General features: G+C 37.4%; 2 protein-coding genes across 9 annotated transcripts in view; one reads left to right on the top strand and one right to left on the bottom strand.

Annotated features, from left to right (window-relative positions):
* Positions 1 to 17,693, top strand: part of LOC142336181 (uncharacterized) — a 545,590-nt gene that overhangs the window by 60,135 nt on the left and 467,762 nt on the right. The window lies entirely within an intron of this gene.
* Positions 1 to 17,693, bottom strand: part of LOC142336180 (MAP kinase-activating death domain protein-like) — a 178,553-nt gene that overhangs the window by 79,751 nt on the left and 81,109 nt on the right. For 6 of the 8 annotated variants that reach the window (XM_075384803.1, XM_075384810.1, XM_075384806.1 and 3 more), the window contains exons 17-19: positions 12,760 to 13,035; positions 10,127 to 10,319; positions 4,929 to 5,064 (exon numbers count right to left, since the gene is read on the bottom strand). In XM_075384803.1, the coding sequence (XP_075240918.1) occupies positions 4,929 to 5,064; positions 10,127 to 10,319; positions 12,760 to 13,035 (605 nt within the window). Of the gene's footprint in view, positions 1 to 4,928; positions 5,065 to 10,126; positions 10,320 to 11,727; positions 11,755 to 12,759; positions 13,036 to 17,693 lie in introns of all 8 variants that reach the window. The other 2 variants (XM_075384809.1, XM_075384811.1) reach the window with 2 other exon arrangements.

The following is a 17,693-nucleotide window of genomic DNA, read 5'->3' as shown; positions in this document are numbered from 1 at the left end:
GCAATTAGGGCTTCAAAATAGTCAGTAATAAAAACAATTTGTTCAGACATTGAATTTAGGACACCTTAGAATGAGCAAACAATACAACAAACAACGTAGAAATCAATGCCAGACAGTCAAAAAAGCACAAAATAAACTGTAACGGCTGAAAAAGGGACAACAGAAATAGAAATGAAGGCAGGACTCACAAATTCAGTTATCTCACTCAACAACATCATTAGCCAAAAACTGACTAACATTTCCCCGCGCTAGAAGACAAATAAGACTTTGCTAATAAGAAATTGAACAGCAACCAAAACGTATGTGCCCTGAAAACAGACTATTAATTTTTGAAAAGAAATGGCGTCCAAATAAATAAAAAAAAGAGTGCAGTCAACTGAAGCATCTAATCAGATTAATTTGTTCTTCATTAGCAACCGATGAAACCTATCATTCATGAGACAATTGATAAAAAACAAAAATTACAAAAGATACAAACTTTTAAAATAAAGTTCGCACATATTTATTTTAAAAGTTTTTAAGTAATCGAAAAAATTAGCTGCGAAAATAAAAGGTTGATTCTACGTTAAAAAATCAGCTTCAGCAACCGCTGAAACTTTTCATCGATGAGTGAACACTCACTAGTCAAACTTTTTGAAAAAGATTGTAAAATTTAAAGAAAGCCTTACCTACGAAGTGAAAAAACGAACTTTTGGCAATCGATTAGAACCGTCACTCATGAGACTAATTGATAACAAAAAATACAGAACATACCCGTAAAAGTCACATTTTCGCTAATATTTGTGTAGCGTGTATTAAGTCATAAAAAACACTAGCTTAAACGTTCATTTGTATTCCTAAAGTAATCCTCTTTAGCAACTGATGAGAACTGTCATTAATGAGACTAAGAGAGATATATCAACAAAATGAAGAAAACGCAAGCTATGAACTCGATCCATTAGTTAGATTCATGTATGCCTAATTCGCAAACAGTTGAGACTTGTCATTTATGAGAAAAATGGATAAGACAACAAAATATACAAAAAATAATAGTCAAAAATTCGCAAACAATTTTCGAAAAAAATAGTGCCAAACTCTTAGAGAGCGTTTAGCTATGAATTGGAGCGTTTAAATCAAAAAGAACAAATAAATAAGAGCAAAACTCACAAATAATTCCTGAAAACAAACAATGTCGAAGCAACTGGTTAATATGTGCCTCATTAGCAAACAATGAAACCTGTTATTTATAAAACTAAGCGATAAGACAACAGAATTAATTAAAAACACGGGAAAACATTTTTATTTTATGACAACAAATAGTGTCAAAGTCATAAAAAGCATCAGTTGTCTGTTGAAGAATTCAAACAGTTATCACGAGACGTAAATGGAACACATGTGTAACAGCACTCATGACAAGAAACACTGCAAACAAAAGTCAAATTGACGCATGTAAAAACAATTGACTCTCAAAAACCAAAATTTTGTTCAAACCTCCTGTCACTCCACTTTACAGCAAGTTTGAAAACAATTCAAAATTCAAAAGTACTCGCTTTTTCGCTCGCTTTACTACTCCAGCGTGACCAAAACTGCCTCTCTAAATTGACTTCACATTGATGTGAAAAAGTCGAGCTTCTCTAGAATTCTCTAGGATTTCTGCTTCTCTAGAAGATTTGAAAAGTCATATTTGCAAAAAGCGCCATCTAATCGATTAAACGGGAAAAACTAAAAAAATTGGAATGCTATTGCAGTCGGCTTCAACCTGTGGGGTAGCAGCCTGCCTAAGTTTTAGGGGTCTTTAACAGATGTTATCTGAGGTTATGCCTTAACAGATGTTATCAGAGGTTAAAAGAAAAGTGTCATTAGGTTAATTTAATGTAAAAAATGAATTAAATTCTGGATTTTTCATTTAAACAGAAATTTAGATTTCATAAAATCAAGAAGTCAACCGTGATATCAATCGCTCGTATTGACAAGCTAATTATTTGCACCGAAACAAAAATGCTGAAAATAATTTCTTTCAAGGCCAATAATAAACTTATAACAGAAATGAAACAACATAGCCGCCAGACTGCCGGAAAATAGCCCGTTTCGAAAGTAAAATGACTGCTTGGATATTTTAATTCTTCCTTTAGCAACATGAAGCAAATCATTTTGCAAAATTTAACCTTTGAAGAGATAAGAGTGACTATTTTTGTCGGTATGCAGTTTCGCAAAAGCTACCTAATTCAAATTTATGTTTAAAAAATTGTTTTTTTTTCATTTTAATCGGAGAATCTTCAGCATTTCGGAGAATCGGAGACACATACGCTCTAACTTTTTGAAAATTAATATTCAAAATCAGAAAGTCAAGACTCTTAATAAGCAAGAATTAGGGTATACACGTTTGGCACTACTTAGATGCACACCATTGATCTTTAACTAGCAAATGTTCATAAAATTTTATTACAAGTTTATTTAGTGAGTTCAGAAGTCATTTCTTTGATTGAGGTAAGTCACGCAATTGACCTAAAAGCAGAAAAAAGCCCTCACGTGCACAAATTTTAACTGCAAATCAGTAGAAGTCACAAACTGAAAAAATCAATGGTTGCAAGAATTATCGAAGGAGAAGAAGAATTTTAAAAAACATCGCAGGACAAGTCCAGAAGTGCATTTCAATAAATTATCATTGACTGAACAAAAACAAGACCTAGAACGGACTTTGATTGAATTGGGAAAACCATTTCCAGAAAAAATCACAAAATTTAAAAAAAAAACTGAAAATCAACGTCAAAATGCCGCATTCGAACATAAAAAAACGAGAAATTTGGTTCAAACAAAAGAATTAGGCCTAGAATGAACTATGAATGGATTGGGAAAATCATTTAAAAAATCCAATCCAAAATTTCGAAAAACAGTAAAAATCAAAGTGAAATTGCCGCATGTGAACAAAAAACTAGCGAGAAAGCGAACATTTGTTCAAACACCGTTTTCTCAATCTACTTTAAAATTAGACTGAAAAAATTTTCACGCCACAAAACCACTCGCTTTTTCGCTCCATGTTCTGTTTCGGCGTGACCAAAATCACTACCACAATTTGACTTCAAAAATCATGAAAATGTGTGAACAGATCTCAAAAAAAACAGTGCCCCAATATAATCAAAATTCTTTGAATTGTAAAAAAACAACGATGTCCCCAATAATAACCACTATCGCGTCGCGGCTATTAATAAACCAAATAACGTTGGACAAATTGCTCTCGATGGGCTAGCAAGGCAAACAATTCAGAAGGCGCATAGACTAGGGAAACTTTTATGGTGCAAAAACTTCTGACCTTCGAGGGGTTCGATCAAGAGACCTTCGCAGTGAGAGCAATTGAGATAACTGAAAAATGAATAAAAGCGTGGAAACGTCACCAGAGAAGTCAAAATTTCTAAAAAGCGTCACCGAATGTTCTAAAAAGCGCAAAAAAGGTCAGACGAAAAATTTGCAAACAATAGACACACTCGTTTACAATAATTGCTTCAAACTTCGTTCGAGAGCAATTTGCCATTTACTCTAATTAAATTTGGCAACTGAATGGACTAGGTCTTTACGGTTGCGATTTGCCCCTGCCTCTTCCCGTTTTCTTCAATTGCCGCCTAACATTTGGTTTTGTTCCACTCGTTGAGGCAGAAATCGAAGGTAAAAATGTGGTTAAGTTAAACCTTAAACGAATTAGGTTTGAAGCGAACCAATTAGAGCGGTTGAATAATAGCTTTATAAAATGGGATACTCATGGCACGGATTTAGGCCTCAGCTGTTTAATTCACTCGTGCCTTTAGTTTTCCCCGTTCCCTTCGACGAAAAATCAACCTTAGTTTTTTTGAGAGCGCAATTTGACAATAAATCCATGACTGTAACACAAGAACGAGACAAAATAACTAAAATATTTGACCAATTCAATTTGTGCCCCTTGAATGCATATTTTAAGTACACCAATGTTTCCAGTCTGCATAATCATAACGGTTAAGAAAGACAAATATTGTTCTAATTGTTTAATGTTTTTCGGATGACAGGTATCATACCACAATTCTGTGTAAACAAAGAAATTCCTTACTTCTTAGAATTTACACATGCTTAACTCAACATCGAATACCTAGAGCATTAAAAGAGAGACATTCAATCCTCGTCAAGTTGAGTTTTTTTTAAAAAAAAATGCACTTTCCCAACAGCTTATTACTTCTTCAACGGCGTCAAACCTGGCAGAAATTTGCGTTTACAGTAATAAGATTTCAACTTTCATATGTTGGTATTTTTTACTGATTAACAATCTGAATTTGATAACTGAATGGACTAATTGTTTATGGTATTGACTTGCCCCTGCCTGTTCCCGTTTTCTGCACTTGCCGCCTTACAATTGATTTGGTACCACTCGTTGAGGCAGAAATCGAAGGTAAAAATGTGGTAAAGTTAAACCGTAAACTAAACAAGCTAGGATTGAAGCGAGCAAATTAGAGCGGTTAAATAATTGCTTCACAAAATGGGATATTCATAGAACGGATTTAGGCCTCAGCTGTTTAATGCACTCGTGCTTTCAGTTTTTCCCGTTCCTTTCGACGAAAAATCAACCTTAGTTAGAGCGCAATTTGACAATAATTAAATGACTGTAACACAAGAACGAGACAAAATACCTAAAATATTTGACGACCAATTCATTTTGTGCCCTTTGAAAAAGAAAATCGTTACTTCTTAGAATTTACAGATGCTCAAACAAACATCGCATACCTAGAGCATTAAAAAAAAGATAGACATTCAATTCTTGTCAAGTTGAGGTTTTAAAAAATTTCACTTTCCAAACAGCTTATTACTTCTTCAACGGAGTCAAACCTGGCAGAAATTTGCGTTTACAATTATAAACCATCGGAATGCTCACAAAGATATCATTTTGACATGCAGGTGGTCGAAACACGTTACATGAACTTAATACTGACTTGAAAGTAGTTCGGTCAAATGCACTGGCCATTCTGGTTCCTCCAGCTGCAATCTGATTGGTCAATGCTTTGCCACTCTTCAGAGAGTGTCTCGAAATCACACTAGCTGTCTTCTCCACAAAAGCTGTTCGATCACCTGCAAAATCCAATGCCAAATCTTCCATTACGATGACAAGAATCTTTTCACTTTATGCCCCCCCCCAATTCACGTGCTACATTTTTACATAATGATTTACTATGTAATGGCACATGCTCTGTAACTTGGTGTTGTATAACGTACAGGGGGAGGCGGGGTACCAACGGAAAAGATCCGAAAAAGGAAGAAAATATTACCTTCATCATCTAAGTAGTGTAGATTTGAAAATGGCATAGTATATTCTAATTTTTTAGCACAATCTAAGGAACGTTTTTGCTTAAAAAGGGGTGGTAATAAACTTGAGTTGAGCCATTTTGGAGTTTACGTTGTTCTTGTCCATTTTCATAATAAATATAATTAAAAAATTATTGGTGACATGCTTTACTTAAGAGATGGGAATTTATAACGTCACCTTCAGAACATCAAATGAAGACAGAGGCTCATCGAAGCACGGCAGAATTTGCATGATTTCATGCAGCATTTTTCAAAACAAAAAATGGCGAGTCAACTGCATCAAGCTCGGCAAAGGGACAACTGGATTCTAGAAACCGTACTTGTTTTGCCGAATCCAAGCACAATAAATATCGATGTAAAACGGATCTGTACCAAAAGCGATTTCCTGTGGCTACTGTAAGATTGCTCAGAATTATAAGTCAACCATTTTAATCTCCGTCCATCATCCACACACGTTAGATTAAATGCTTGATAAGCTGAATTGACGTTTACAAAAACAACCTAATTAGTATAAGCTGGAACACTGGTTCGAAGATCATTAGAAATTAAATAAAAGGCAAAAACTAAGTTCATGTTCCACCGACTGATTGTGAAGCTTTCCATCCATTGCTGACTGCATATAATCAACCTCAAGCTTATAAACTCACACTGGCAAGAGCTTGCATGTTTCGAAAGTAAAAGGACTGCTTGGATATTTTAACTCTTCCATAAGCAAAAACCACACGCAATGAGGTTGATATTTGCCACCAGTTGTCTTTAGCAACATGAGGTAAATAATTTTGCAAAATATAACCATTGAAGAGATAAGAGTGACTATGAAGATTTTTGTTGCTATGAAGTTTTGCAAAAGCTACCTAATTCAAAAATATGTTTAAAACTGCGTTTTCTCATTCTACCCCGGGGAATCTTTAGCATTTAGATCACAAATGATAAGGTCGCAAGCCGTCGTAATTCCCATGAGCTGAAACAATCAAGTGAGGTCAAAAAAATCAGGCGTGTATTGAAAAATGATGAAAATTGATGGAAACAATTCCCGAAGAGAAGTAAACAAACCCAACAGATTGCCGGAAAATAGCCACCACTGATTCCCATATCAACCGTTGGTAATGAAAGAAAAAAATGGGAAAAAAACTGATTGATGCAAGAAAACTTTTTTAAGTGCGAACTATTTTGATTTCATTTTGTTGTTACATATAATCCTGTTAGATAAAGAGAGGATACAGTGGCTAGTATCAATAACAATAAGCATTAGACATTATAGTTCAAGTACCAGACATCTAAACTTGGACTTAATCCCGTTCCTATTTGCTTTTGTTTTCGATACTAATTCTGTTCTTATTTGATTGCTTTGCTGAGCAACTGCTCCTTAGGGTGAGTAGAAGAATGAAACTAGTCTAGAGAAGTCAAAAAGATTTCAAGCAAAATAGGCAATTAGGCAAAGCCGTACACTGAGGTAAAGCGAAACAAATTTAAAACTCAAAGGAATCAAAAACGTGGGGGTGGGTCACGCGTTGAGAAGAGGGGGCGTCAAGTGATGGAGGTGAAGATTAAAGGGTTGGAAGAGCTGGACAAGGGGGTTCAAATCGCCAGGTGGATGGATGGGAGGAGTGGGTGTGTGTGGGCAGGGTGACAGGGGGGTTCAAACTTCGAAGATTTAAGAATGGCCGTTCAAACCATTGAAACTGTCCCTATAAACAGCTTCGGTCAGGTGCATACTTAGAAACTAGTGAGGCCTAAAGCTCTAAGAGAAGTGCTTGGTCACTTAATGCCTTGTGGTCAAACCTGTTTAACCCAATTTTGAGGACAAAAAGTTGCAGACAAAAATTACCTTACAATTATTGATCAGTGGCTGTTAATCTACCTTTTCGAAAACAATAAAAACTATTTCTCAGAATAAAATCAAAACTATAATCAGATGAGAAAATCGGAACAAAATCTAATTTCCAAGAGTAAAACTTGATACATAAAATTAAAAGTGAATAAAAACCTTATTGCATCCAAGCAAAAATATAAACTTAATACAAAGTTATAGCAGATAAAACAGGAGCGCATAAGGAAAACGAAGATGATCACAAAAATAGAGAGCGTAGAATTTTTTATCCTAAATTTTCGACAACAAAAAACCTCGGAGTAACAACTTAGCAATCGTGCGAACGAAAGGAAGATCAACAATTAGTTTTTAACACACGAAAGGCATAGAAGGTATTTGAAAAACTGAACTTCAAAAGCAAAAAACAATTTAAGTCTTCAGACGTTTGAAAGCTGAACGGAATCAAAAGCATAACCAACGAATGTCGGGCGAATTGCTCTCAAACAACCGGCGAAGGGGTTGAATTCAATAGTAGCCAGCTGGGGTATAGGGATACTAGCATTGGGGGGTGTGAGATAAGTAAGTGGGAGGGGGGACAGTCATGCTATAGAGGTGGTGTTTGTATGCTTGACAGGGCCCGACGAGGGGGGTTCAAATCAGTAGCTGGAGGAGGATGAGCGCGTGGTAAGTGGGGGAGGGGGGCGGGGGTGATTGAGGGGGTCAAGCTTTTAAGATAAAGAAACATCCTTTAAACCATTGAAATTGTCTCTAAAAACAGCTACGGTCAACCGCATATTTAGAAACTGGTAAGACCTGAAGCTCTAAGAGAGGTGCTTGCTCACTTAATGCCCTCTATGCGCTACATGTTTATCCTATTTTTGGGGAATGAAAAGTAAGTTGACGACAAGATTCCGCCACAATTAAATTTCAGTGGTTGTTAATCTATCTTTGAATAATTCGAAGTAATAAAAAAAAATAATTCCCAGAATAAAATAAAAATTACAATCAAATGAGAAAATCGGCATAAAGTCTAAATTGCAACAGAAAAACATAAACCGAAAGAATGTCGGAAGAACTGCTCTTGAACGGCAGGCGAGGCAATTTAATTCGTGGTCTCTATTCTAGATCAATTTTTCTTTATGGCTGCAAAAAACCTTTGCCCCCACCGATATTCGAACCTCTGCCCTCTCGATTCATGGCCACCCACACTAACCACTGCGCTACGAGTCCCTTACTTTTGCTATGCTGCAACCGAATTTATATTAGCAACTTCGGAGCACTAGAGATCACTCAAAAATGATGAACGAAAGCGTGAAAAAGTCACTTGAGAAGTCAAAGAATGTTCTAGAAAACCGCAAAATTGTCAAGCAAAAAAATGGCATAAAAAAGACACACACGTTTACAATAATTGTTATGAACTTCGCTCAACAGCAATTAAACAGCATAGACCATATTAAAATCTAATTAAAACCGTTTTGCATCCAGGCAAAATTACTGAAACTTATTAAGTTATATTACAACGTTGAAGCGCAGAAACCGGGAGCACATAAGGAAACTGAAAAACTCAAAACGATCACAGATGCACATACAGAGAGCATAAAACTGTTATCAAACTTTCGACAGTCAAAAACCTGGGTGCACAACCTGGATAATCAAAAACAGCAACTGAAACTCAAATACATTTTGTTTAAAAATTAATTAAACTTACAATAAACACAAATCGTGCGAATAAAAGGCAGAAAAAAATCACTAACACGAAGAAACAAAGGCATGGAAGTTATTTCAAAAACTGAACTTCAAATGTAAGAAGAAGTCTTCAGACATTTTAAAACTGAACGGAATCAAAAACATATGGGACTAACGTCGGACGAACTGCTTTCAAACGACGGGTAAGTGGTTGGCTTTGGTATTAGCCAGCTGATGCTTAGAGATGCTAGCATTGGGGGTGGGGGTACGCGTTGAAGAGACGGGGGTCGAGCGATGGCGGTGAGATTTGTAGGGTTTGGAGGGCTGGACAAGGGGGTTCAAATCGCCAGCTGGGGATGGACGGGAGGAGTGTGATTGGGTTCTACACGGGATGGCTGTGGGGTTCAAACTACTGAAATTGGCTGGAAAACCAGCTTCGGTTAATCGCGTACGTAGAAATTAGAAAGGCAAATTTAAGAGCAAATAAGAAGAGAAACGCCTCTCTTGCAAACAGCAAAGAGATCATTTTTTCACGCTAGTGGGATAATCGGGCCAAAAAATTAGGTACAGATGAAAAATGAAAATTAACAGAAACCCGGAGCACATAAGGAAAATGAAAAACTCAATATCATCACTTATTGAAATAACTTCTATGCCATTGTTTTTTCGTGTTATAAGTTAGTGATTTTTTTCTGCCTTTTATTCCACGATTTCTAAGTAAGTTTTTGGCAGAAACAAACGGAAAGATCAAAAACGATTGAGCGATTTATCTACAAGCAATAAGTTTTTTATTTGAACACTAAAGCACCCTATCTTTCCGGTTACCACAACTCTAGTGCACACATATTTTGAAAATAGAGTACAAAAGAGATAGTACTAAAGTACTAAAGAGGTACTACGAAAATAGAGTACCCAAAAAAGATCAATTGAATTGCCAATACATCAGACCTGAGTTTCTGAACACGCCAAAAACTATAGACCTATTTTATCAGTCTGTTACCAGCGACTTCTAATATGGTAGAAAATTTTACCACAGAAAGACATTAAGGCATCGCTAATTTTTTGTATCAGAAAAGACTGGAAACACAAAAGCAGAGACAAAGATAATTCTATCTTCCAGGCTTTACCTGTTCATCCCGTTTTGAGGCCGAAAAGATAAAAGGGTCAGAGAAAAAATTAGTCAAGCAAAAAATTGCTTGAAAAGACCGCAGCATTAATATAATTGTTGCACAAACTTTGTTTGAGAGCAATTATAAATTACTTAGAAACGGGACTCGAGTAATGGCTACAGTCTTTGTTTGAGAAAATCGAAGCGAAAAATTATTACCCAACCTTTATCATAAGCGGAAGTAGTAGAAGTTGAATTGTGCTCTGATCGTACAGACGACAGTCTGCTAGATCTCGCACTGCCAGTTCCCACCGAGACACTCTGGCTTCGACTCACAAATCCAGAGTCCAACTGTGCTTGTGATTGTTGACCACTCCCATTGGCGTTTGGTTTCAAAGACTTGCCGTCATTTTGACGCTGAAAATTCATTCAATTGACGACAACAACAATCGTTCTCTAAACAGCTCAAATTGCTTCAAACAATCAAACTTCAGCAGTTTATAAGTTTTTTTTTAGTCCCGCTTAATTACACTACTCAACTACTGCATCTGTAAAATCGATTCGAATCTATCAGCTCTTAGAAAGCAACATCGCTCAGCATTCCGCTCATCATTGAGGCATACATAATAGATCATGATCACCGTATTTGAACTTTTTCTTGACTGCAGACACTATCGAACTGGAAGGATAAACATAATCGACTAACGAAGGGCGAACTGCTCTCAAACGCACGCGAGCAGTCGGCTTCTTTAGTAGCTCGCTAAGGTTTAGTAAGGCTAGCTTTAGCTTAATTGATGGAGCGTGAGATGAGCGCATCGGGGGGGGGGGGGGGAGTGCACAAGGGGGGATTGATGGGGGCAACGGTGGTGGGGTGCACGGAGCCACATCCTAACGTCCTGAACGATGTGCAGGGGTGCGGATTGGGGGTGGAGTCAAGTGATTGGGGGAGATTTGTGAATCGCTTACTTGGAAACGCTTACTTGAAAAGGTCAAATAGGTCAGAGCGAAAAATCGCACAAAAATACCACAGGACTAATACAATTGCTACAACCTTCGTTTGAGAGCAATAAAAAAATGGCCAAACTGACACATTGCTTTGAACTTACAACTTGTGAAATCATGGCTTGATGTGGTATCTATGTCTCTCAATATCTTGAAACTTTTTTCCCATCAATTTTTCGAGCGAAGACAACGACGAGTGCTAACCTACTATCAAAGCTTGTGTTCTCGCTTAACTATTGTTCAGTAAAATAGATATTCCGAGGGTACAATTGATATTAGCCATTTTTGCGCCACCCGGCAGACAGTTACTTACTAAACTGCAATGAGTCCTCCCTTGGTAGATTTTGAGAGCACGCATTGTTTGAAGCAATGTAGAACCGTTTTATAATTTGCACATGAACATTGGCAATTTTACCCGTAGCTGATGACCAAATTTCAGGGGCTGAGCCACGGTACACTTATTCTCCAGTTTATTACGCTACACAGTTATTAGTAGCCACCAAAGGTAACAACCCAAGCATGTTAAATTTATACGGGCATTGACAAATACAGGGCAGTACAATTGGCTTCTATCCTATAACAGCCTGTGGCGAAAAGAGTCACCAACTCTTTTAAATATTAATTGTAAGCCATAAAATATTAAATGTAAATATAGAGCACAAATAGCAGTTTCATTTGATACATAGATGTTCGCTAAGGATGATGGTTCAGCTGATGCTTTGTTTTGTTTATTGATGATAATTGCTTAATTAACAACACTGGGAATAAAATCAATTGGAGCAGTGACGTCACAGGAGAGAAAAAGGAAAGACAGAAAACTCACCACTTGCTCCCATAGTTTTCCCAGAAGCTGAAGAAAAGAAAAACAGAGAGCGTCAAATCCCAAATAAGAGTAACGTAATAATGAATTAATCATCAAACTAGAGGAAAAAGTCACGGAAAAAAACCCACTCGATTTTATAAATGATAACTCAAGAAAAACCCATACTGCTTAAGAACTCCACATTAGGACATGCCTCACCGGCCAAGACCATGCCTTAGCGGCCGGTGGGACATGACATGAAACTGTGACAACAGAACAAATTATCACGACCGAAAGTCAATAACATGAGGGTTTATATCAAGGGGGGTTATTTTTTTAATAGAATCAGACCGTGGGGTTATTTTCAGCGGAAACTACAGAGGAAACAGGAAAATAAGTCGTTTATTTTCAATCGATGCTCCAGGAGGCACAAACTGAGATAATTAATAATTTTGACCACCATCGCGTTCTTAGATTCACAGGTCACCTATCACATGGATCATTTCATTTTTTGCTCATGATATTGCCCCATAGATCACCAGCAACCCAGTAAACAAGTTAAACACAGAAAACAAAACCAAGAATGAATTGCAAACACTCATTAGGCGCGAAGAAGTAGACAAGCAATCAAACACTAAAGATGATCCATTTTCCCCGCCAATTGTATCCTATGATAAATGGAAGTCCCGAGAGAATGGGAAAAATGAAAAGTCTTTTTTGGCATTAAAATTCTTTGATAACCGAGGTGTCATCTTGTAGATCCAATTTAATCTAGCTAAGCCAAAAAGTCTGTTCCAATTGTTAATCCGTTTCCTTAACACCTTCCTATTGAGACATTTGCTTCGGCCTCCCGATAGAAGTTATGTTTCTATATTTAGTTTCAATAGGTCCGTGAGATAGTCGAACATTAACATGGGTTACAAGTAAACAAGCCTTCAGTAAGTACAGATGCCAGCAAGCAAAACGACAGTGTTAATGTGGGTTTGAGTTGATCACACGGAAAGAAAACAGTTTCAATTGAAAGCTCCTCTTCAAACATTTTTGGGAAGCTACCTTGAAGTTTACACTCTCACTAGCAGACGGAGAAGAGACATTAACATCATCAATTGAAAATGCCGAAGAGGAAGATTCGACACTGTGTATGATGTCATAAGCCTGAAGAATGTTGGGATCCAAAGTGGCCACATGTTCATTGTGGGCTTCACCCGAGGCACTAGCAGCACTCGCGGATGACCGCTTACTACCCGCACTTCTCACTGAGGAGCTTTTGGATAAGGGCAAATGTGCTGCCCAAGAAAGAGGCGACGATGTGTCTTGGATTGAGGGTTCCTGCCAACCGGTGTGATGTCCAAATAAATATTTCAGAAGCATGGTTCTCTATGTTAAAGTAAATGTCACCAATGGCTGCCCAACTCTTGTGAAACACTTTATTTGGAATTACGTCACTCAAACGAACTTAGTTTAAAAGCCAGAGAAGTGAAAACATACCCGGCAGATTGCCGGAAAATAGCCGCCGTTGATTCCAATAAGCATGATTGGGATTGAACGAATAGAATATATTGAAAAAAAAAAGATTTTTGTACAATAATATTTTTTAAGTCCGATTTATTTTGATGGCATTTCGTAGTTGAACATACTTCTGTTTCTTAGAGAGAGGCTACTATCAACACCAATAAGCATTAGAGGTGGTAACTAAGACTTATAGGAACGACGTTCAAATAGCGGGCATCTAAAATTGGGCTTTATGGGTTTATCCCGTTTCTATTTCTGACTTCAATTTTTTATACCGACTCTGTTCATTTTGAATTGCTTTGCTTAGCAACTGATGTTCAAATTCACTTTTAGCAGAATGAGAGAAGAGAGAAACTAGCCTAGAGAAGTCAAAAAGATTTCACGCAAAATGTCGAAAAAGCGGCAAAATGGTAAAGCGAAAAAAAGTTTGACGAAGTAAAAAAAAAACATAGCAGGACAAGTCCTGACGTACAATTCAAAGAATTTTCATTGCCTAAACAGAAAAACTAGACTTAGAATGGACAATGAGTGAATTGATAAAACCAAATTTTAAAAAAAAATCAGAATAAAAAATTAAGAAATAAACAGAAAATCAGTGTCAAAATGCCGCATGTGAACAAAAAAACCACTAGCGCAAAATGAAAATTTAATTCAAACAAAAAACTAGGCCTAGAATGAGCTGTGAATGGATTGGGAAAACCATTTAGAAAAAAATCCGATCCAAAAAATCGAAAAAACAGTAAAAATCAGAGTGAAATTGCCGCATGTGAACAAAAAACCACTACCGAGAAACCGAATTTTTGTTCAAACACCGTTTTCGCACTCTACTTTAAAATTAGAGCGAAAAAAATTCACGCCGCAAAACCACTTGCTTTTTCGCTCCATTTCCTGTTTCGGCGTGACCAAAATCACCACTCCAATTTGACTTCAAAAATCATGAAAATGTGTGAACAGATCTTAAAAAAAAAGACAGCGCCCCAATACAATTCAAATTCTTTGAATTGTAAAAAAACCAAGAGAAGGCCAATAATAGCCCCAGCTATCGCTGTGCGGCTATTAACAAGAGAGAAAAAAACAGAAGTAGCCCAACAAACCACATTAAAGTGTTTTAAAAATGCTGAGAATTTTTTAGGTGCAGGGGCAAGTAGGGGTAGGGGTAGGGGGGGGGGGGGGGGGTAAGTTGGGGCGCGTGGGGGGGGGGGTAGGTTGGTTGTGGGGGGTAGGTAAGTGGGTGGGTGGGTAGTGCTGGGGGGTAGGGTACGTGATGGGAGGGTAATTTGGGGCGAGGGGGGTAGGTAGGTGGGTAGATAGGTTGGGGAGGTGGGTAGTGCTGGGGTAGTTTGGGAGGGTTACGTAGGCATAGCTAGGTGAAGGGAGGGGGTAGGTAGGTGAGTGGGTGGGTACGTTGGGGGAGGGGGGGGGTACGTTGGATGTCTGCACCTTCGTTGATTTGCACAGAGTCTAGTAAAGCTCTAGAAGAGCTGATCATTGGCATGATGCCTCCGGCCGCTACCTGCTCATCCCCCGTTCATGACGTCAAAATATAAGACAAACAAACAGCATTAATGAGACCAACAAGGCTAAATTAATTGCTACCAACTTTGTTTGAGAGTACTTAAAATTGGGGAAACCATTTACAAAAAAATCCGATCCAAAAAATCGAAAAAACAGTAAAAATCAGAGTGAAATTGCCGCATGTGAACAAAAAACCACTACCGAGAAACCGAATTTTTGTTCAAACACCGTTTTCGCACTCTACTTTAAAATTAGAGCGAAAAAAATTCACGCCGCAAAACCACTCGCTTTTTCGCTCCACTTCCTGTTTCGGCGTGACCAAAATTCACTACTCTAATTTGACTTCAAAAATCATGAAAATGTGTGAACAGATCTTAAAAAAAAAAGACAGCGCCCCAATACAATTCAAATTCTTTGAATTGTAAAAAAATACGAGCGCAATAATAGCCGGCTGAGAAGATGAGGGCGGCTATTAAAAATTGAAATTTTGTTTTTAAAAATCGAGGGAAAAATATAGGAAAAAGCTGTCAATGACGCGGACTGAAAAACCCTACCGAAAAACTTCGAGAAAAATCAAAAGGCTCGCGCATCTGTGCCTCTGCAGAGCTGGTTCCGACCTCCCACTTGAACGGATCATCACAATAAAGTTATGTCATCAGCAACTTTCGAGCAAATAAGATGAGAACGTCGGATCAATTGCTCGCGAAAGACAAAGGGTATTTGATTGTATTTGGAGCACACGTGAGGCTTGATTGTAGAATCCTTCAGCGAGAGGGCGGACTAAGAGGCTCCAAATTGTGCAATCAAATCTTAATATAGACAACTACAATGATTTAAACTTCAAGCATAGCCTGCAAATTGCCGGAAAATAGCCCCCGTTGACGAGCTGGATGCACATCGGGATTGAAACAGAAAAAAAACGAAGGGACATATTGACTGATTTTTTCCTGCTTTCTTTTCAGTGTCAAGTTGTTATAATTTCGCGTGCAGTTTCAGTTAGATTATAAAACTATACTTAATTCAGCTTCTAAACTGAAAGCTAATAAGCTTAATACCGATATCAGCTAGCAAACACTCTAATGAACTTTGATAACCTAATTCTCAATGACTTAATGACCGGGCTTTATCGGATTGTCCCTTCTCTTTTGATTTTGCTCTTCTGACTTTGAACGTATTCACTATATTAAGTAATTCATTTCATGAAAGAATTTAAAATCCCAGTTGAAACAGTGAGTGAAGTTAGTCAGAAGTCAAACGTGACTTATGTAAAACGTAGAGCGAATTTGAAAAAGGAGAGCGCCTAAATAATAGCCGTTTGAGAAGCTGACGGCGGCTATTAAAAAAACCGTCTCACGTCGGAAGAATTGCTCTCGAACGACAGGCAGGCAATTTAATCTAGAGGGGGCGTAGCTTAGAAATGTTTTATGGATGCAAAAAAGTTAACCCGTGTGATTTCGAACCCAGACATCCAAGTTGGCACCCTGATATCTTCACCACTTAGTTATAGCCGCTTCTACCAACGAGCTTGATTTCGGAACGAGAGCAATTTAGATCACTCAAAAATGAAGAACTGAAATGCAAAAAGTCACTCAAGAAGTTAAAAAAATGATCTATAACAAAAGAGCAAAAATGGTCAAGCAAAAATTTTTCATAAAAAGACGAACACATTTATAATAATTGCTTCAAATTTCGTTCGAGAGCAATTAAACAGAATATCGGCAGAGTTTTGATATGACGCTTAATACTAAACTAAAAAAAACATTGAAACTTTGTTCGAGAGCAACTGAAACACCAAAAACGCGGATATAAGAAACGTGGCAGGACAAAAACAAATCGACTAACGTCGGACGAATTGCTTTCGAACGACTCGCGAGGCAAACAATTTAGAAGGGGGCATTGGCTATAAACATTTTACGGTCCAAAACCATCGGACCAGGGATCGGTTCAAAGCCGCTAGAGTTGGGAACAGTCACCACTACGCTACACGGATTTAGTACGGTCAGCTCGCACAAATCAGTTTTATTTCTTAGCAGCAGACTTAATTTCTGAAAGTACGCAACTAAAATCACTCAAAAAAAACTAAGTCAAGCGTGAAAAGGTCCCCCCAGAAATGACAAAAGAATGTTCTAGAAGAAAAAGGTCAAGACATGTTTACAATAAAAGCTTCGATCTTCGTTCCAGAGCAGTTAATTAATGCGAATTAAATCAACATCAATGAGAATTAAACCAATTAAATCGACAACTTTTAAAATATCATCAGAAGATACATCATACCACCTTACAGTGCGATGACAAATTACACTAACATTAACTATCAAAAAAGGTATCAGACCTCCTCAATTTGTCTTTCATACCATGAATTATTGCTTCCTGAGTAAATTCCGTGCACGGTACAGTACACAAAGAGCATAAAAAACTCTTCGAGAACTGCACTGCAAAACTAATCCCAAACTTTACACATTTTTGAGGACCAATTTCAACTTGATCAGAAAAAAATGGTACATCAAAAGTCTCATAAAAAGACCAATAGAGACAAATAGTTGAACAAAGTTTTTTTAAGAGCAACTCAACCGCAATAAATGCAGGCAAAAAACAAACTTCCCCAAAACTTTCTGAAGAGGCATGAGTCATCATAAGCAACCAATGTACGCTTAGATTTCGAAGCTACAAATAATAACCATTCGTAGATAACGCAAACAATCTTCTAAACAGTTGGACAACCAACAAATTCAAAACAACACGGAGTATGGGTTAAAGTTAACTTCGTTTCAAAAACTTTGTTCAATAACTATATACTGCAAAATCATATATTCGAGAATTTACTACAGCATAAGATGTCATTGATAGGGGAGCAGAGAAAAACAAAAAGTAAAAGTGATGAAATTCAACACTAGCAAAGTAAAACATAAACCGACTAACGTCGAACGATTTGTTACCTAACGACTGGCGAGGCAGACAAC

The sequence above is a fragment of the Convolutriloba macropyga genome, chromosome 3 (genome assembly GCF_964194025.1).
Source record: "Convolutriloba macropyga chromosome 3, txConMacr16.3, whole genome shotgun sequence".
NCBI lineage: Eukaryota > Metazoa > Xenacoelomorpha > Acoela > Convolutidae > Convolutriloba > Convolutriloba macropyga.
Note: the sequence above shows the minus strand (reverse complement) of the source record. Positions and strands in the feature narration are given on the sequence as shown.